The sequence below is a fragment of the Setaria viridis genome, chromosome 6 (assembly GCF_005286985.2).
Source record: "Setaria viridis chromosome 6, Setaria_viridis_v4.0, whole genome shotgun sequence".
Classification (NCBI taxonomy): domain Eukaryota; kingdom Viridiplantae; phylum Streptophyta; class Magnoliopsida; order Poales; family Poaceae; genus Setaria; species Setaria viridis.
The window spans coordinates 13874081-13895143 of NC_048268.2; the positions used below are offsets into that span (position 1 = coordinate 13874081).

At 45.9% G+C, this 21063-nt stretch overlaps 1 protein-coding gene and 2 pseudogenes across 1 annotated transcript; 1 reads left to right on the plus strand and 2 right to left on the minus strand.

The window, feature by feature from the left end:
* Positions 1-1302: 1302 nt before the first annotated feature.
* On the minus strand, positions 1303-4845 carry LOC140223136 (uncharacterized; annotated as a pseudogene).
* Positions 4846-7157: 2312 nt separating this feature from the next.
* On the plus strand, positions 7158-10085 carry LOC117861270 (uncharacterized; annotated as a pseudogene).
* Positions 10086-11804: 1719 nt separating this feature from the next.
* Positions 11805-16303, minus strand: LOC117860889 (transmembrane 9 superfamily member 9). Its single transcript, XM_034744311.2, has 7 exons — positions 16060-16303; positions 14280-14444; positions 14075-14184; positions 13883-13991; positions 13686-13798; positions 13452-13605; positions 11805-13329 (listed from the first exon to the last, which is right to left on the minus strand). The coding sequence occupies exons 1-7, from the start codon at positions 16168-16170 to the stop codon at positions 12172-12174; spliced, it is 1920 nt and encodes a 639-aa protein (XP_034600202.1). The 5' UTR covers positions 16171-16303; the 3' UTR covers positions 11805-12171.
* Positions 16304-21063: the final 4760 nt, after the last annotated feature.

Consider the following 21063-nt stretch of genomic DNA (forward strand, 5'->3'; position numbering starts at 1 on the left):
CGGGGCGTAGGAATCTGGGGCTGAGATTTGGAGGATTGGGGGGATTTGGGGGTGGCATTTCCTGCAAGACGGCGAAGCCCAATTATATAGGGCACTGCAATATTACCAAAATAGCCTCATCGTTTCCTTTGTGTGATGGAGTGCTATCTAGGCGGGCGGGCCAGATTGGTAAATTCGCATGCCAAATTGTGGAGTGGGGAAGGCCGCTGCCAGCAAAAGTTTCAGGGTGCGCGCCTACACTGTTCAGAATGCCCGCCAAAACATTCAGGGTGCTTCTTTTTTTTCTTGAAATGGTCCTTATATATTTTTTTAGCTTTCAAGATATTAAAATAGTGCACGGTAATAACCTTACCAAATTTTGATTACTATATATACTTGCTTGGTATTAATTGTATAAATTTGGTCAATTAAATTGTTTAGGCCCGGTAATGTAAATAAATCACTACTGCCCCCTCTTATGACAAGTAATAGTACTTAGTAGCACATATTAAGCCCAATAATCTATATCACTTCGAAGCTCTCGCATGTATTTCTACAAAGGCTACATTTTACTTTGTGGTACATTCCACATAACCTATAGTGATTGTTAATGATTTGAGAAGTGTTCGACTCGAACGTATCTTGCTTACGGGGTTTTGGTGGTGATTATATATATATATATATATATATATATATATATATATATATATATATATATATATATATATATATATTGTCAGTACCATAGGCGGAGCTCCCCATGCAGCAGTGTGGGACGGCTGCCCCAGCTACCGTCGGAGTGGATCCACTAGTACCCCTCTGTCTTCCTCCCCTCCGGCACGCGGGAGCGAAGGAGCGGCGACGTCCGTCGTCCGACGCACCGAGGAAGGCGATAGAAGGAACGACCAAACAAGTAAAAACGATTCAGCCTTCTGGGAAGGAAAAAAGGCCCATGGGGTCAGTCGATCAAGGCTAGATGGTAATTTAATCACTCAGGAGCATCATTACGTATTGATACTTTCTTGGCTGCTATTGATGCTGTTATCACCGAGATATCATCATCAATCTCTGTGATGCGCCCCACCTAAATTTTTGTTCGAGCTCCGCCACTAGTTAGTACCAAATAACTTGTACACGGAAATGGTCACAATCCAAACAGGGGCAGCTTGCAATACTAAACAGGAAAATTCTGGACATAATATAGTCATAAATCCAAATAGAAATGTCTTGTTGCTTCCAAATATGGGTTCTTAACTCCATTACTAAATAAGGAAAATATTACATAATAATACATGAAAAATGATCAGATCACTAGTACAGAAACTACTCATCGTCGCTATCTACCTCAATAGGGACAACTTTTTCTTCACTCCAGTACTCCATCAGTGTGTCATCCTCTACCTCATCACCCTCTTCATCTTCACTAATAGTCTTTGATTGATTTTCCTTTGTAAGTCGAGCAACCTCAGCAGCATCAACAAGAAGGCCAGCCTTATCAGCCCTGTTCAAAAGCATGTCAGGTAACATCTCAGAAACTTCTGGTCTTCTACCAGTGCCCACAACACATGTCTGCTCTTGATAGGGTGCAGCAGTGGATATGACACCATCTATTTCAGACACATTGTAGAAATGATTATGCTTAAATGTCTGGACAATCCGCCAATTCATTCCATTCTTAATATCTGGCAAATAAAAAACCTGTGTAGCTTGAGTTGCCAAAATAAAATAGTCTTTCTTGTACCACAAGCTGCCAATATTGATGCTTTTACAAAATCCATCATCCCTTACTGCAGTATGCTTACCATCCAATTTATACCAGTCACATCTAAAAACAACAACAGTTCTTTTTTACCATCATCCTTGGCATTTTACTGTAACTCAATAATCTCTTTCAATGTACCATAAAAATCAATCATCTCACTTCTGTATGCACCTGCACAGGCCACCCCAGAGTTTTGTGTCTTCTTGTTTTTGTCACGCTCGACGGTGCAGTACCGCACACCATTGACAACACATGTGGAGTATGATCTTACTCTAAGGTCAGGGCCACAAGCTACGGCAAATATATCATCATCTACCTCCTTTGATGCATTCAACCTCCACACCTGCAAAAGGGAATGTCTTAGCGCCAAAATAATTATCTACAAGATAACTAAAAATTTAGGATAACAATAAGATACTAACGTAATTCCTGAACCAACTCCCAAATCCCTACTTTGTCCTTCTTTCAAGATCTGCAGCAGCCACCCCTGCTGCTGTTAATTCATCTTCAAACATTATGTAACTAAAAATAAAAAAATCAGTAAGTTGCTAATCTGAAAATCATTAAGAAACAGATGTAATATACAAAATATAGATTTAAGAACATACTTTATGTACTTCTCAGCCTGATCGCAATTATGGAGAGCATACCAAACCAACTTATCAAGTTCCTCAGAGTAGGAAATATCACATGCACCAATAAGATTGACACTGTGCCCAAAAACATCAACAGTATAGGCTGATTGATCTGAAAATCCAACATTTCTTGGGAGTCAATTAAACCTTGTCTCTACATCATCCATATATCTCGAGCAAAATGTGAGGGCTTCATCTGCCATATAAGCCTCTGCAATTGAGCCTTCTGGGCATGCCTTGTTCCTAACAGACCTCTTCAAAGTATACAAGCGCCGTTCAATTGGGTACATCCACCCGAACTACACAGGTCCACAGAGGATGACCTCATCAGGCAAGTGGACAGCAAGGTGAACCATGACATCAAAAAAAGCAGGGGGAAGATTTTCTCAAGCTTGCACAATATGATAGGTATTTCAGTCTTCATTCGAGCCAAGACATCTTTGTTTAGTTTTTGGATGCACAATTCCCTAAAAAAGTGTTTGATATATATCATCATCCAACAGCCCTCTCAGCCCAGCAGGTATAATCCTTTGCAACTGAATGTGGCAGTCATGAGTTTTCAGGCCTTGCCACTTGATTGAGTCAGCATTTAAGCATCTTTGTATATTTGAAGCATATCCATCTGGAAACTTGGCCTCCTTCAAGAAATTACAGAATTCAATCTTCTTTGACTTGGAAAACGTATATCGAGCTTTGGGCATGTCATATGAATCTCCACTATGCTCTAATTGCAACTCCTTTCTAATTTTCAAATCAGCCAGATCAAGCCTTGCATTAACTATGTCCTTTGACTTCTCTTTTATTTCCAGAATGGTACTAAGGAGGCTTTCACACGCATTTTTTCAATATGCATGACATCAAGATTGTGTCTAAGCTTCAGAGATGGCCAATATGGTAAGTCCCACAAACAAATCCTTCTGCCCCAAATTGGCACATGCTTTCCTGAACACTTCCTTTTTTGTCCTACTCTAACATCTCTAACCTTTTCTAATTCTTTTCACAGCTCTTCTATGGTGAAAGTACCTGGCTTCGCACTGCTATCATGGAGGGATGCAAATTCACTGTCCTTGCGCAAACGATGACCTCTGGGAAGGAAATGGTAGTGCCCAATATAACATAGCTTGCTCCTTATGGCATACGACAGAGGATTTTTGTCACAATGGAGACAAGCAAAGTAACCACTTGTGGTACACCCTAATAGGGTACTTAGTGCTGGATAATCATGAATGCACCACAACACTGTAGCATGAAGCTTAAAATCTTTTCCGGCAATAGCATCAAGAGTATCCACACCAGACCATAGCTCAAGTAATTCTTCTACAAGAGGTTGCAAGAAAACATCAAAGGCCTTCCCCAGTGAATAAGGACCAGGAATCAACAAAGCCATCATGAAATTAGATTCATCCATGCATGCCCAAGGTGGTAAGTTGTATGGAATCACAAAAATAGAACACATGCTATAAGATGAACTCATGTTGCTAAAAGGATTGAAACCATCTATGGCAAGTTCAAGTCTTAGGTTTCGGGCATCTTCAGCAAAATCAGGCCAGTGGTTTTCAAAATCTTCCCATGCCTTCCATTTGCAGGATGAGTCATTTCCTTCTCATTGTATTTCCCCTTCAACTTATGCCACTGTGCTTCCTCAGATCTTTTCTTGGAAACAAACAACCTTTGTAGCCTAGGGACCAATGGAAACTGCCGCAGTACTTTTGTTGGAACCTTCTTGCTCTCAGGATCTTTCCATCTTGATGCCTCACAAACTGGACAGTTATCCAATCCTGCATATGTCTTTCTAAATAGCACACAATTGTTGGGGCACACATGAATTGATACAGAACCAAGTCCTAATTCACGTAGCATTTTCTTAGCTTCGTCATATGATTTTGGAATAGTATTGAACTATGGGAAAGCTTCTGACAAGATCTTCAAAATTGCAGAAAATGCTGAGTTAGTGATCCTATAGTATGACTTCACATGGAGCATCTTGACTACAAATGTGAACCTTGAAAAATTGATGCAACCAGGATATAGCTCACGCTTAGCCTCTTCAATCAGCTGTTTGAAACGTGATGCAGCGTCCTCATTTCCATCTTCAAGTGTAGCCTCATTTCCATTTTGTTCAGACCTGACAAGTTCCCCTAACATCCCTTCAAGTCCACAATCATTAGTTTCCTCAGATACAAAAGAATCAACATTTGCATCCTCAAGTACTGCTGGTTCCTCCAAAACATGAACATCGCTGTCCTCTTCATGATTTATCCACCTGCTATATGTGCTGGACATGCCATTGAGCAGTAGGTGCCTCTCCACTTCATTTTGGTGTAGAGATTGATGGTTCATACAGCGACTACATGGGCACAAAATTTGCTCATCCTCAGTAAACCTCTCTCTCACAAAGTTCATGAAAGACCGGACACCAGAAATATACTAAGGCGTAAACAGAGCACCATGAACCCAACGTCTATCCATCTACATAAAAAATTGCAGAAAATAAATAAATCTTCATTACAACCACTACATCAAGTAACAAATGACGTCACTGAATTAAACTATGCATCCAAATCCATACCAATCGAAGTCAGCTGAGCCAAGATCCGCAGGTGGCCGGCGATGGATCCCGTGCATGGGAGCCTTGACGGAGCCGTTGCCGCTGCTGGAACCACTGGCCCTCAGTAAACTCTTAACCTTTAACCCAGGCGCATAGTCCCCGCGCTTGTAGTAAGCCAGGCTCTTGGAGGTCCTCCACTCTGTCGTCCCCATCCCATCTGCATAAACGTAAACTAGGTACTCCAAAGTCACTCCACTTTTGATTTCAAAATCACACCGATGAACACTATTACAGTTATAGCACGACTAGCCGACCAGGCACAAGGTAACAGAAGAACTCACAGTGGTTGTTCTCGCAGACCAATATGACCAGCAACTTCTAGAGCGGGCTGGTGGCGGTGGGGTTAAGGTGGCGGAGAATGGCCCCGGCCGTCCAGGTAGGGGAGCAGCAGCTGGCCGGGCCGCCGGGCAGGGGAGGCCAATGGGGACACCAGGGATGGGCGAACGGCCGCTACGCTGGCCGGCCCAACCAGCTGCTGGCCTGCGTCGGCGCGCCGCACGCTGGGATCTGGTGGAGTGGGCGAGTGGCAGGCCTCTTCGTGCTCACGGCTTCACCTGTCAGGAAGGGATGGGCCGGCGGGGTGGGGATGACGGCTGGCACAGGGCGGCCGCCGGCTAGGCAGGGCCGCGGGGAAGGCCGGTGGGGTGGGGCTGCCGCCGGCCAGGCGTCGGGACTCGGGACGGAAGACAGCCACCGTGGACAGGGTCATGGAAAGGGGCGGCCGGCACAGACAAGTGTGGTCTATGGTCAAATGGCTCCTTAATCTCAAAGCACTATAATTTGTTTGAGAAAGGACTAAAGAAAAAACAGATCAACACTATGCAAAAACAATTCAGTATCCTAGTGGTTAGGTCCCTGCTTTCTCAACCGAGAGGTTCGCGGTTCGATTCCTAGTAGCAGCAAAATACGTTGGATGTTGGATCTGTGACCTCCCACACGAGTCCTTGCACATTTAGCTTCCTCACCGATAGGTAGGTCCCACCTGCCCAGCACCAGCCGCCTGCCTCTCAGTCTCTTATCAGCATGACACGTTGGATGTTGGATCTGTGACCTCCCACATGAGTCCTTGCACATTTAGCTTCCTCACCGACAGGTAGGTCCCACCTCCCCTGTTTACATCCCTCACTGACAGATGGGTCCCACCTGCCCAGCGCCAGCCGCCTGCCTCTCGGTCTCTGATCAGCATGACACGTTGGATGTTGGATTTGTGACCTCCCACATGAGTCCGTCATAGATGACTACGGAGGTGCCAAAATGATCGATGACGTCCAACCATGATAATAGTTTAACTAATCATCATATATCTATCACCTTGGATTTGGACCGTCACAGATGACTACATTCTGTGATGATTTGTTGGAAGGTCACCGGTAAACCGTTATGTATAAGGGTATTTCTTGTAGTGTTTTTTTTTGTGTCGGATAGACAGATAGTAGAGGGTTCGGTGTGGTTCAGCTCCGGTCCAAACTAATTCCTTGGTCCGCCCAGGCCCGAGCGCAGGCAAGTGCAGCAGGTGCGCTCGCACAGGGCCTCCAAATTTTAGGGGCCCACCAAGCAGCAGACCCTATAGCCTATAGGTCTAACCGTCTGAGTACTTGGGCTTGCTAAGTCTAATCCAATTCTAGCGTGTTGCATGGTGACACACGGGACTTCAGGCTATCGATCCAATTTCCACAGGCACGGCACAGGACACCAGGCGTCACGCCGCCTCCATCTGCCGCCAGGCGCAGGGCCGCAGGCGACCGCCGACCAGGCGCAGGCAGCAGACGTCACAGCGTGATCCTCCAGGCTAGGGACTAGGGAGCAGCCGTGCAGGGACTCCTGGCCGGCGTCAGGCCAGGCTGCCGCTGGCCAGGGCTCCAGCGTCACGCCATCACCGCTGGCCGATTAATTTGTGAATTGGGATCGATCGTCGAGTCTCCAGGAGTCCAAGTACCTAATCTGGTTCAGTTAATTTTTAATATGTTAATAAATGTTAATTAGTGATGATTAATATTATATTGATCCATCTAGGTGTTCAGTTGTCTTTGTTCCGGTTCTGAATTATCTAGTGTTCCAATTTGAGGTTGTAGTCATGTCTTCTGCAAATCGGTCTAGAAAGTATGAATCTGGTTACCAAAAGCGTAAGAAAAAACAAAGAATAGAGGATTTAACTCAATCTCAAAAGGGTGCTATGGATAAATTTGTTAGAAAAGAGTCCACCGATAATCAATCACTTGGTCAAGGACAGGGAGCTGCACTTGATAATAATGATGACAATGATCCTACAGATAGTCAGATAGAGACAGAAAATATTGTTGGGGTTGAGGAAGTTAATGATGACAATATTGTTGCAAATGTTAATGATTCCTTTCAGCCTGATATATTTGATCCTAGATATTGGGATTCCCTTGATCATAAACAAATTGATATTTTAGCACAAAAGGGCCCTACAAGAGATTTATCAATTACAAAAGGTCCTAAGGATAGATATTCTAGAAGGTTTTTTGCACTATTCTATACAAGAATTTTATCAAATGGGGAGCATTGTGATAGAGATTGGCTTGTCTATTCTAAGGAACTCGACAAGGTCTTTTGCTTTGGTTGTAAATTATTTACAAAAGGCCATCGAAAAGGTCAGTTTGCAAATGAGGGGTTTAATGATTGGATACATCTTGGTATTAGACTTAAAGAGCATGAGACAAGTCCAAATCATGTTTTGAGTATGACAACTTGGTATGAGTTGCGTAGTAGATTGCAATAGGATCAAACTATTGATAAAGGTGTTCAACGACAACTCGAGAAAGAAAAGGACCATTGGAGAAAAGTTTTGTTCAGAATTGTTTGCATTGTTAAATTTCTTGCCAAGCATAATCTAGCTTTTCGTGGGACTAATAGCAAAATGTATGAAGATAGCAATGGGAATTTCTTAGGATTGGTAGAGATGTTGGCTGAATTTGACCCAATTATTCAAGAACATGTTTGTCGTATTACAAGTGAGGAAACTCAAGCTCATTATCTTGATTTTAAGATTCAGAATGAGTTGATACATTTGCTTGCTTCTGCTATTAAGTCTGAAATTATTAAGAAAATAAAGAGTGCAAAGTACTTCTCTGTCATACTTGATTGCACTCCTGATACAAGCCACCAAGAACAAATGTCTTTAATTATAAGATATGTTGACTCATCTTCAAGTGATGTTCGCGTAGAAGAATCCTTTATAGGATTTTTGGATGTCAATGATACAACTGGGCAAGGACTTTTTGATGTGCTAGAGAATGAACTAAAGCTCCTTGGTCTTGATATAGATGATGTGAGAGGACAAGGTTATGATAATGGGTCAAATATGAAAGGGAAACATAAAGGGGTAAAAAAGAAACTTTTGGATGTAAATCCTCGTGCTTTCTATTCTGCTTGTGGTTGCCATAGCCTTAATTTAACACTTTGTGATATGGCTAAGACTTGTGGTAAAGCTAAGGATTTCTTTGGAATCATCCAGCGCATCTATACAACTTTTGCTAATTCTACCAAGAAATGGCAGATTCTGAAAGATAACATATCAGGATTGACTCTTAAGTCAGTATCAGCTACACGTTGGGAGAGTCGTGTTGAAAGTGTTAAAGCTATAAGATTTCAGTGCACGGACATTCAAGAGGCTCTACTTCAGGTACCCAATATTGTTGTACTGATATTTGATAATGATGTACTTATTTTGGCAATCTCCAACTATAACACATATTTTCTTTCTTTCAATTTCAGGTATCTGATGTTGATAATGATCCAAAAACAAGCAGTGAGGCTAAGGGCTTGGCAAACAATAAACTTGGAGAATATGAATTTATAGTGTCAATCATCATTTGGTATGAGGTATTGATGAGGACACCACGAGTACATCTACACCAGCAGCACCTCAGGCGCCTCCAGTTGCTCCTCCACCTCAGGCGCCTACAGTTGATCATCCAGTTGGGCCAATCACTCGGGCCCGTGCGAGAGAATTAAACTTCATCATGGTGTTAAGGAACAAAGGCCCATCGGAATAAGAAGATGGCCCAATAGGGCAGCCCAGGTGGGGCGCCTAGGGTTGGGCGCGCGTGACCCCTCCGGATTCCAGGGGCTGCGCCCCCTTTATTTAGTCGGAGTCCTTTTTGTTTACGACTTGAGTTTTGTTTTACATCTAGCTTTAGCTACTCTTGAACACGCGCAAATACGCGCTGTCCTTGTGTGATTCAGAACTCCACCTTCGAGTGATATTTAGATTGCTCGCCTCTCTTTCTTGTTCGTTCTTCGATTGCGGACAGGAATTGATCTTCGTGATCAGGCTGATCTTGCGCCAGCAAGGTTGGTAACCACAGGAAGTTGGTTCAGCGATTGCATTGGCGCTTCGGGTTCACTCGTCGTAGTCGGATCGTGAGGGTCTACTTCCACCAAGTCGAATTTATCTCCACTCACCGAAAGATCGGGCACTCCGACTCTATCAGGTATTATATGCCGTTAATTTAGTAAGCAAACACTTGCAAGCAAAAGATATGCTTATTGATGTTGCCATTGAGAAAGTGGAAGGGTTGATTTCTTTGTTCAAGGGTTATAGGGAAACTGGTTTCTCAGAAGCATTAGAGATTGCCAAAGGGATTGCACTTGAGATGGATATTGGTACAACGTTTCGTAAAAGAAGAGAAATTAAAAGAAAGAAACAATTTGATGAGAACCTACATGACACAAATGCTGCTACACAGTCTGCCGAGGAGCTATTTAGAATAAGCTATTTTTTACCTGTTGTTGATCAAGCAATTTCCTCACTCACAACAAGATTTGAACAGTACCAGAGTTACCAACAAAATTTTGGTTTCCTATTTACCTCTGAAACATTACAGTCATTGGATGACACGAGTTTGAAATCTTCTGTGATAATCTTGGGACTGTCCTTACAAAAGACGGAAAATCTGATGTTGATGCCAATGATTTGTATGTGGAGTTAAAGTTTCTTCAAGATTTCATTCCTAAAGAAAATATGGGTCCTGTTGAAATTCTAAAGCTCCTAAAGCGGCATGACTGTTTTCCCAATGCAAGTATTGCATATAGAATTCTGTTGACCATTCCTGTGACCGTTGCATCAGCAGAGTGAAGCTTTTCAAAATTGAAACTATTGAAGTTATATTTACGTTCGACAATGACACAACAAAGACTTAATGATTTGGCTACAATAGCACTTGAAAGTGGATTACTAGAGAAGATTGATTATGAGCATATCATTGAAGATTTCATTTCAAGGAATACTAAAAGAATGAAGTACTTCAATTAAAGATTATGAAAGCAAAAGTCGAATAGGTACGGTTTTTGATATATCTTATTGTGATATATATCATATATCTTATTTAAAATTCTATTTTTTTTAAGGTAGATCTCATTTTAAAGTTTGGTACAGGATCTCGATTTTTGCCGGCTCGGCACTAGGTCCGCCCCTGATATGTTAGGAGCAATCTTTTGCTAAATTTCTTATGGGTATCAAAACCTTCATGTTCTTTTTAAGGGTCGGCACCCGGCAGCTAACAAAGATGCACAGCCTATCGCAAGTAGATCTTAATTGAATATCATTTCTTTTTTCATGTAAAGGAAAAGGAGTGTGGTACTTCAAAATTAACATGAGCAAATGAAGCTAGGCCCAGCCCAGCCCGTGGCTCTAATGGTGACAGGCATGGTGCTGATTTTGCCCGCCCAAAATAAAAATGGGCGCGCACAGTTCCGATTATTTATTTCAATTATTTTGATGCTTGAGCCCGGCCTGATGTCTCTTGTGGGCGTGCTGGGTGTGATTTTTCAGGGCTCGTATCTGGCTTCCATAAGCCAGATAAGAATAGTAACTTTTAGGCCCATTAAACCCATAATAGGTAATTAACTTAACATTTTAACAGATTAGATTTAACATTTTTTAAACTTAAATCAACACCTACAAAGAGTAGATTCAACATTTTGTAGAAAAATATCACGTTCAATATTTCTTGCGACCTAGTTTAATATTTTGAAAAATTCAATTCAACATGTTTCTAAACCTAATTCAACATTTCAAACCATCATTTTAACTGCTTTCTTCTTTCCTCGTGGTAGTGGGAGCACCGGCGGTGGCGAGCGCTAGCCCTGTTGGCGCGGCCCGGTGTAGACGCGCGGGAGGCGTAGCGTCAGCCCGGCCGCGGGAGCGTGGGCGGAGCAGGCATGGGCGATGGCGCGTGGTAGTTAGGGTTGAGGAAGGAGGCCGCATCTAACAGTAAAGAGCTACACGCACGAGTCTCAAACACGGGTAGTTGTGGAAGGAAAAAAAAACTTCCGGAAGCTAAATAGGATTCCCGGATTTTTCGGCCCAAAACAAACTTGGCTTTTCCTCAGCCCAGCTCGAGCGCATGGCGCGCATTTTGCTCAGATCTTTTCAAAACTGAGGTGCATGCAAGTAAGTTACGTTTTTTTTCCCCTACGTACTGATCTACTCTTGATTTATGTGCTCCAGGTCTTGCACTTCAGTACTTGGTTGAGTAGAAAATGCTGGCTTTATCCTCAGTTTGAAGCCTCAGACTGAATACTGCAACAACGACGGCGGCACTCGAGAGACAGAGGACATAAATATAGCAGCGATTGATTGGCACATACGTTTGTTGCAATGTTTAGATTATTTTTTTAACGTCCACCATTTATACACGCCGGCACGTATGTTTGTATACCCAATAATTTGTACATAATCGAGTGCTCAAAAAACAAAGATTAAAAGAGAATGTTTGATTGATTTGTGCCTCCAAAAGATACGTCCGGACCATACGCACAAGCCTTAAACCCTTCATGTACGGAAAAAAATAGCTATTCCAACATTTTAACTGTAATATATCTTCGGAAGTCAACAAGTACATAAATTCTGACATGAACAAGAAATAGATTACTCAGCATCCGTATACACTTCGCTCTGCAAGGAGCGCTTGATAAGCATATCCTCGTGGTCCAAAGGCACAGCCCAAAAATATAAAACAAAGAGAAAACAGAAAAATCACTGGGCTAACTATAATACCTGAATTATATGATAACAAATTGCCACTTCATCATAACTACCAGCTTTGAGAACTCAAAACCGAGGGCCACTCAGCTAATTTCTGGGGTTCTGTAGATTTCATTATCTGCAGAATCCATCTTCCTTCGTGGCAACAAAGAATTAGGCAAGAAAGCACTTCACCTTACTCAATCTTGACGGAAGAGTAGATCAGCCTTGTGAACAGGAAGCAAGCATAGAATCCGATTGTGCCAGTCAAGGCAAAGAAGGCATATGAAGCAATGAGCATGTAGCCAAAGTAAAGAACGGCAGAGACGAACTTGGTGATCTCTAGCTTTGTGAAGAAGTAGAAGGTCGCATACAAGAAGAGGTAGAGAGCAGAGGAACCAGATGTCAAGTATGACCTCCACCACCACAAGTAATCCTCACTGCAGAGCTGGAAGTAGCAGAGCACAATCGAGATCTCAGCACATGTGACGATAAGGATCAGGAAGACAAGGAAGAGGAACCCAAAGATGTAGTAGAACTGGTGCAGCCAGATGGAAGTAAGGATGAAGAAGAGCTCAATGAACACAGCTCCAAATGGAAGTATCCCTCCGATCAGAATAGAAAAGATTGGGTTCATGTACCAGGCCTGCTCAGGGATCTGCCTTGGTATCTTATTTGTCTTTACAGGATCTTCAATGGTAGGTTTCTTGAAGCCAAGGAAGCTTCCAACAAAAACCAAAGGCACAGAGATACCGAACCAAAGGAGGACAAGGGCAAACATGGTGGTGAATGGAACAGCACCTGAGGACTTCTGCCCCCAGATAAGAGCATTCAAGAAGAAGAAAATAGCAAACACACTGCCAGGGAAAGTGAATGCTGTCCTCAAGGCAATGTTCTTCCATTCTGAGCCCTTGAACAACTTGTAGAGGCGTGAGGAAGAGTAGCCAGCAAGCAGCCCCATGAATACCCAGAGCAGGAGCATAGCTGTCATCAATCCACCCCTGTTTGATGGGGAAAGGAAGCCAAGAACCGCAAATACCATGGTGACAAGCAGCATGCCAAAGAACTGGACACCAGTGCCAACATAGACACAGAGCCAGTCGGAGTTCGATGGAGGCCTGAAAACATCACCATGGACAAGCTTCCATCCAGTCTCTTCTTGGGCCTCTTCCTGAGTCTCAAGCTGGTTATACTTGGAGATATCCCGATAAAGAGTACGGAGCATGATCATTGCAACCATTCCCGAAAGGAAGAGAACGATCATGAGAGAATTCACAATGGAGAACCAGTGGATCTGATCATCTGTCATCAGCAGATAGCTGTCCCACCGAGATGCCCACTTGATATCACTCTCCTGAAAATTGACGGAGCAGTTCAGAAATGAGCAAACACACAATATTCATCTTTCACTTATGGTTTACTGAGTAGTACTACAGCTACTATAGATGTAAAAGAAATTTTTACATATATTCTGACCTTGAAATCCACATCGTAAGTAAATATGATTTCCTTGCCAACTTCAACCTCCTGAGGAGAATCGGATGATGTAATTACACGTTGAGCATGAGGATCACATGTTGTCAGGCGGGTCTTCTTATCATTCCACTGCCCTTCATATTCATGCTTAACACTGCAGCACATGTAAGTTTTGACATTAAACACTGAATACTTCAGAACATGTTAGTTTAAAACATCAACAACTGAATCTACCTGTACGGTTTCACTTCAAAGGCCACAATCCTAGAAACATCCCTTTGTTCGTCCCTGTGATATTTCACCGTAAAGGACAAATGGTTGTGGATGAAGTACTTTTCATCCTTGCTCTGCCAGATAAATAGGAATGTTTAAGTTCATGTTGTAAACTTCAAATTCATACAGCATTTGGTCAATGCACCATAGCCACTTACCCCTGAGTATTTTCCCTTGGCTCCAACATGGAATCCATGTTGATAGAAATAAGCACCTTCTTGATCCACTCTTTGAATAGGAACAACTAGGGGTAGGTTGTCAAGAATCCTGTTGATTTAGAGAAAATCATGATTACAACACCAGAGAGACATGACTAAGTCAAGAATCAAGAAGCTAAATTATTGACATACATATTGACGCGGTACTCGTCTTCAATCTTTTCCTTGAGAAGCTTTGCTTCTTTCTCTCCAACAGAAATCTTGCAGACTATTTGGCACATCTGAGGCTCCCTCATCTCAAACTGGAAAATATACATGAGGAAAAAAAGTAACAGTAAGCCTAAGGTGTCAAACACTGATTAAAGAAATCAATGCACAGTGACAGAACAGAACAAACCGTATATGGAGAGTTCTCAATGCGGTCACCGCGAAGAACTTCACCAAGGTTTTCAGCACTGTCAACAATTGTGTCAGGCTTGCAGAATGGGAGAGAATAGTAGGAGTAGGGCAGTTGTGTCTTGATTGAAGTCAGCTTGTTGACTTTCACAGGAAGCGGATCTTTCTGTAAAGATAGATCAGGTAAAAATAATTATTAGAACAGAACAGCAAGCAAATTACATTCTGTAACTATTAAGCAAGCAATCACAGTTAGCAGAAATGCAAGAATACCTTTCAATAAGTATGGAACTTGTCTCCAACACTTTAAAGGAATAAGACAGCACAAGGCAATGCAAAATGGTGCCAAATATACCATTTAAATAATTCAAACGGCACTAACATGAATATATTAACAATACTAACAAGTAGGAAAACACTAGGCCACATCAGTGTTTAAAATCTCCAGCTAAGCCTCTTAGCTGTTGGGTTCTGCCAAAGCTAAGAACAGCTATAGCCGGCTATAGCTTCAGCTAAGACATTTAGCGGTTTAGCAATAATTAAGAGGGAAAGAGAGAGGAAAGGAGCGATACTGTGTAGAAAGGGTGAGTAGGAATGGAACCAGGAACATCAAGCAGCAGCAACTCTCCCTCTGCCTTCCCCGTCCACACCGGTGCAGGTGCACGTCTGCTCCTCTACCAAACTGGGGTGACGGGTGAACTTGAAGCAAGTGACAGCACTGCTTCATTTGTGGTTGTGAAGGGGTAGGATTTGCAAGATTCACGGCCACCAGAGGCGCTCGGGGAGGCCGCCGGCCTCATTGTTGCGTCTCTCTTGCTGTCAATCAAGGAGCTCTCAACGGGAACTCCAAAGTCGAGCGGCAGGTGTGGAATGGATGAGCAGAAGAGGGTATTCTGGTGGAGGGGCTGTATGGGCTGTTGGTTTAGTGAGCCTGTGCTTCAATTTGGCCCGTCAAGTCCTTTAGCGGCAGCTAATTGAGGGAACATTTAGCGGCTATCTCCGGCTAATAGCAGCTATTAGCGGCAGCGAACTCATAATGCTAAAATCAAACTATCCGGAGATTTAGAACCTTGGGTCACATACTGACAAATAAACAAATAAAACATATACCAAAACATAGAATATGTTTAAATAGTCTTAGTAAAGGGTAAAAAAGGACTGCAACTACTGTCGTGATCCCAGTGTGAAAAACTAGGTCATTCACAGCTACTGAGGTTTAATGCTAGAAAATCAATAAAAATTACATTCCTGAAGAGAACAGCCGTAACAAACAAATTGCCACCGACAGTGACCAGCACTAATAAACATCTAAATCCAATATGCTCCTTTGGTGATGCACTGATGCTGTCACCCAAGCACTAGGCAATCGCGAATGTAAAATAATTTTGCAGTTCTCCTTCTCCCCACCGCAGACATCTCCATCATGTAATCCCGTCACCCTCACACGCGCACTCATCCGTAATCAGAATCTCACGTGATGAACGTGAGGAGGAAAATAAAAAGATATAGCGTTTTGCGCGGCTGATAGGGTCGAAACATTCGCAACGCCAGCCACATTGCGCGGAGAGCGCGAGCCGTCGCAAGCCCGCGCAGCCAGATCTCGCGGCGGCCACCCCTCGCGCTCGCAGATCTGGCGCCGCCGACGCCAGATCCGAACCACAGACGATCGCCAACGGCACAGCACCCGGAGAGAGAGAGAGAGAGAGAGAGAGAGAGAGAGAGAGAGAGAACGGGAGGCGAGACAAGTCAAGGGCCGGGGTCGCGGGTGAAGCGAGCCGTACCTTCTCGAAGTCGTTGGGCGCGACGCCGGGGAGGTAGAACCCCGCGGCGGGCGGCGCGAGCGCGACGAGGCAGAGCGCGGCGAGGGCGACGGCCCACGCCGGCATCGCCATGGCGGCCGGAGTGGATCGGCGCGGCGGTCGCGGCTTCCCCCGGGGCGCGGGGAGAGAGAAGGAGCAACAGACAGGCGGGGACGGGGACGACGACGGAGGGACGAGATGGCGCTTTTCCGCTGCGTTGCGCGACGAGGTGGTGGTGATGGTTTAATGGAGGTGGGCGCAGGGCCACCCGCACGGGCCGGCTGGAGCCGGACCTAAACCGCCTAACCTCCCACCGACAAGTGGGCCCGCGAGCCTCGTGACCCCACTGCTCAGTGACAAGTTCGGAGTTACGCGTCGTGATAAGCCTTTTTACCGGCTCGGTGAGTTTCGACGCCTGGGGTAACGGTAAACTCGGTACGGTCCCACCTGTCTGTGAGGCACGAGATTCAGCGCGTAGCGAATCTCGAAGGACAAGCTCACGCTAACAGGTGGGCCCGGACGTGAGGCAGCACGTCGGTCCCACGTCTCAGCGGTCGTGCTGCGCGGCTGCGGGTTGGTAGTAGCGAACAGCGCCGAGAGGGACTGGAACGTCTCACCTACGTGACAACACGAGCTTTGCTTGCGTTGGTGCCAAACGATTCGGGCAGGTGGGGCCCGCGCACGCCCCCGAGGGGGTCTGTGGGGACCACGCGTCAGCGGGTACGTTAGGTGCGCGCCACGGAAAGAAAAGGGGAGTTTGGTACGTGCGCGCTGTTGCGGAGTTGCGGTGTTGCCGTGGTGGGCCGTGGGGGACTCGCACGTACGGGCACGACCGAGAGCAGCAGCCGGCCGACGCGAACGACTGCTGTAACCTAGCACCACCAACTGAGACGTGGGGCCAGGCACCCTGGGCCCGCGTGTCGGTGGTACTGTGTGAAGGGTTCTCTCTTAGCACACGGTAAGCACGGATCCGGTCTCTGTCGGTGGCGATCGGCGACGACCCACTCCGTGGGGAATGGGGCTATGGAAGACTGGAACCATTGAAACTTAGGGGGCGTTTGGTTCCCTTTGCTTATTTTTAAGCAAGTGTCACATCAATATTTAGATACTAATTAGGAGTATTAAACGTAGGCTATTTACAAAACTCATTACATAAGTGGAGGCTAAACAGCGAGACGAACCTATTAAGCCTAATTAATCCATCATTAGCAAATATTTACTGTAGCAACACATTGTCAAATCATGGACTAATTAGGCTTAATAGATTCGTCTCGCCGTTTAGCCTCCACTTATATAATGGATTTTGTAAATAGTCTACGTTTAATACTCCTAATTAGTATCTAAACATTGATGTGACACTTGCTTAAAAATAAGCAAATGGAACCAAACCAGGCCTTACTACGACGTCTCTGACAGGTGGTCAGGGCAGGCTGCCAAAAGTGCAAAATGCTGCAGTTCAACCATTTCCCGATGCATTGACTTCGGTTCTGGAGTAAGGTCGAAGATTTAAGTGGTGTTTGGATCACTAGTTCATGAGCTAAACTTTAATTCCTAAAATTTAGCTCCTAAAATTTAGTTTTACTGAGGTGTTTGGATCCATGGGCTAAATTTTAGTCCTCATCAAACAATGACTGATTTGCCCTTATTAATGACTCCCTCCTCCTCCTTTCCCTCCTCTCTCTCCTCTCCCCTCTCTCTCCATCAACTAGCCAGGGACCTCAAGCGGTGGTACGCTAGGGACCCGATGCCGCTGTGCGTGCGCTCCCACCCCGCGTTCCTCACTTCTTCCGAGACGCAACCCTGCCTCCATGCGGAGAAGAATAGAAGATGCAGCGTGCGCACAAGCAAAATCTCATCATCCTGGCGGACGTCGAGGATCCGGGGTCCGACCGGAGCAGACCCGGCCGGCACGGCTAGGAGCGCCGCCGCCCTCGCGGCGCACGCCGACGAGCAGCGGTACCTGTCGGTGTTTTAGACCAGCAACCCGCCTAGGGGGTACCCTAGGTGGTCTTTTATGCGGTAAGGGTCGTCGAGAATCAAGGAATCAATGGTGACGTAAGGAACACGATTTAGACAGGTTCGGGCCGCTAGATCGCGTAATACCCTACGTCCTGTGTGTTGGTTTGTATTGATTTTGGGGATCTGACCTTGAGGTCTGACCTGCCGAGCTAGGTACCCCTGCCCTCCTTTATATAGTCCAGGGGGCAGAGTACTAGTCGAATTACAAGGAGGAGTCCTAGTAGGAGTACTCGGGACTAGTACTAGTCGGATTACAGGGGAATCCTAGTAGGAGTCCGAGTTCTTCCTTCCTTGCGGGTACTGGGGATGTATCCCCGACAAGCCCCCGAGCGCTTCATAGTCGAATGCAGCAATCTTCGAGTAGTCTTGAGATATTCGCCGAGTAGTCTTGGTGCTCTTCGAGTACTTTGTCAGGCTGAATCTTTCAATGCTTCTCAAAGCTGCCATGAGGCTATGGTGTGCTCAAAGTTTTGATCAACATGATATTGTAGTCTTCATGTATGGAGGGCGGAGAAAGTCGCACTCCATATGGAGTAGCCCCCGAGCCTTAGGTTGAATCGTAGAATCAGGCTGAGGGTCAAAATCTTGAATCTTCTTCTTTCGACTTGAAAAAATCGATTGTTGGGTGTAGCTTATCAGCCCCCGAGCCTTGGATTGATTGAGTAATCAACCCGAGGGTCTTGAATCTTCACTTAGGTCATGATTCGAGTAGTCTTGCGGCATCCAGCCCCCGTGCTTATGCGCCAGGTAAGTCGTTGGAGCCACGTCGAGTGGTTTTGCGGCGTCCAGCCCCCGAGCCTGGGAGCTAGCTGAGCCACTGGAGATATTAGGAGTACTGATTGGTGCTTTGCCCCTGAGTTCGGGAACTAGCCTATGCCGTTGGAGGCATGCTTAGTGGGCGTCGCGACGAGCGTCGTCACCAAAGCTTGACCTGAAAGAAAAAATGCGTACATTATGTAGCATATTTGTAGGATTTTGAAACTGCTGAAATTTAATCAATGATCATTATGAAAGTTGTGTCATGCTCTTATTTCGGTCATACTCTTCCCGAGTAGTTAGCCTGTTACGCTTAGGCTCTCAGTCTCTAGGTAGCCATTGCCGCTGCGTGTGTGAGATCGGCCTCGTATACGCGTATGGGCTTAGGCGTGACAGATGCGCCTAAGGCTTTCACGAGTTAAGGCGTGTACTACTCGAGAAGAGTAGTGACCTTAAGAGAAGACAAAAGTGAGAGAAGTCGCTGCTGCGACAAGAAAGAGACTGCACGATTGCGAGTCAAGTTCTTGTTTCAGTCATACTTTTCCCGAGTAGTTAGCCTGTTACGCTTAGGCTCTCAGTCTCTGGGTAGCCGTTGCCGCTGCGTGTGTGAGATCGGCCTCGTATACGCGTATGGGCTTAGGCGTGACAGATGCGCCTGAGGCTTTCACGAGTTAAGGCGTGTACTACTCGAGAAGAGTAGTGACCTCAAGAGAAGAAGGAAACTTCGTTGTTGCGATAAAAAGAGAGCGTGGTAGCGCGAAAGAGTTTGCTGCCCTCCGGCGAATAGAGCGCGCGTTGCGCGCAAGAGTTTCCGGCGAGTAGGGCGCGTGTTGCACGCAAACAAAGAATAAGCCGGAAAAAAATTTAGAAAAGTGACTTAGCTTGATTCGTGGATGATTGTTGATGAAGCCGTGACGGTCGTTAATGAAGCCGTAACAGTTGTTGACGAAGTCGACTAGTCGGAGGCGATTCTGACTAGTTAGTCGATGATGCAAAGTTTGCCTCGACTAATTTTTAGTCGAGATGAGTTGAAGTCGTCGACGAGCTTCCCGTAGCTGACGGAGTGGTCGGCAAGCTGATCGTGGCTGTCTTGACGTGGGCGAGGAGTAGTTCATTCTGGGGTCGGATGCGCCCGACCCTTTGAGGGTGGAACTCCGCCTCGCCCGACCCTTGGTCCCGGGGTCGGATGCGCCCGACCCTTTGAGGGTGGAACTCCGCCTCGCCCGACCCCGAGTCCTGGGGTCGGGAGTGCCTGACCCTTTGGAGGAGTAGTTCCGCCTCGCCCGACCCCGAGTCCTGGGGTCGGGAGAGCCTGACCCCTGAGCGAGATTCTGCCTCGCCCGACCCCGAGTCCTGGGGTCGGCTACGCTCGACCCCTGAGCGGGGAATCGGAGTAGTCCGAGGGGAAGTCGGATCCAACGCGTAGTCGAACTCAAACTCGTTGACTTTGAAATCTTGATTTTTTCTAGTCAAATCTTCTGGTTTCTTCTCCTGAGAGTCGACGATCTGGCGTCGGAACGATCCCGAGCCTTCGGCAACGCAGAGCCAGGATCCGAAAACGAAGGTGACGCCGGCTTCAATGAAGAAGACGGGCCTGATGATGACTTTCGCCATTGAGTTCTCGCTGAGAAACTCGACGAGGTCCCCTACCTGGCGCGCCAGCTATCGGTGTTTTAGAATGGCAACCCGCCTAGAGGTACCCTAGGTGGTCTTTTATGCGGTAAGGGTCGTCGAGAATCAAGGAATCAATGGTGACGCAAGGAACACGATTTAGACAGGTTCGGGCCGCTAGATCGCGTGATACCCTACGTCCTGTGTGTTGGTTTGTATTGATGTATGTTCTGGTCCTGAGGGATCTGGCCTGCCGAGCTAGGTACCCCTGCCCTCCTTTATATAGTCCAGGGGGCAGAGTACTAGTCAGATTACAAGGAGGAGTCCTAGTAGGAGTACTCAGGACTAGTACTAGTCGGATTACAGGGGAATCCTAGTAGGAGTCCGAGTTCTTCCTTCCTTGCAGGTACTGGGGATGTATCCCCGACAGCACCTGCTCCGGACCTACGAGATCACGGTGCGCAAGCTGGAGGTCAAGCTCCGGGCGCGGGACGCCGAGGCCGGCCGTGCCCGCGCCGCGCTCACCGACGAGCTCCGCGCCGTGCGAGGCAGAGGTGGCGGGGACAGCGGCAGTGGCGGGTGAACTCCCCATCCTCCCTC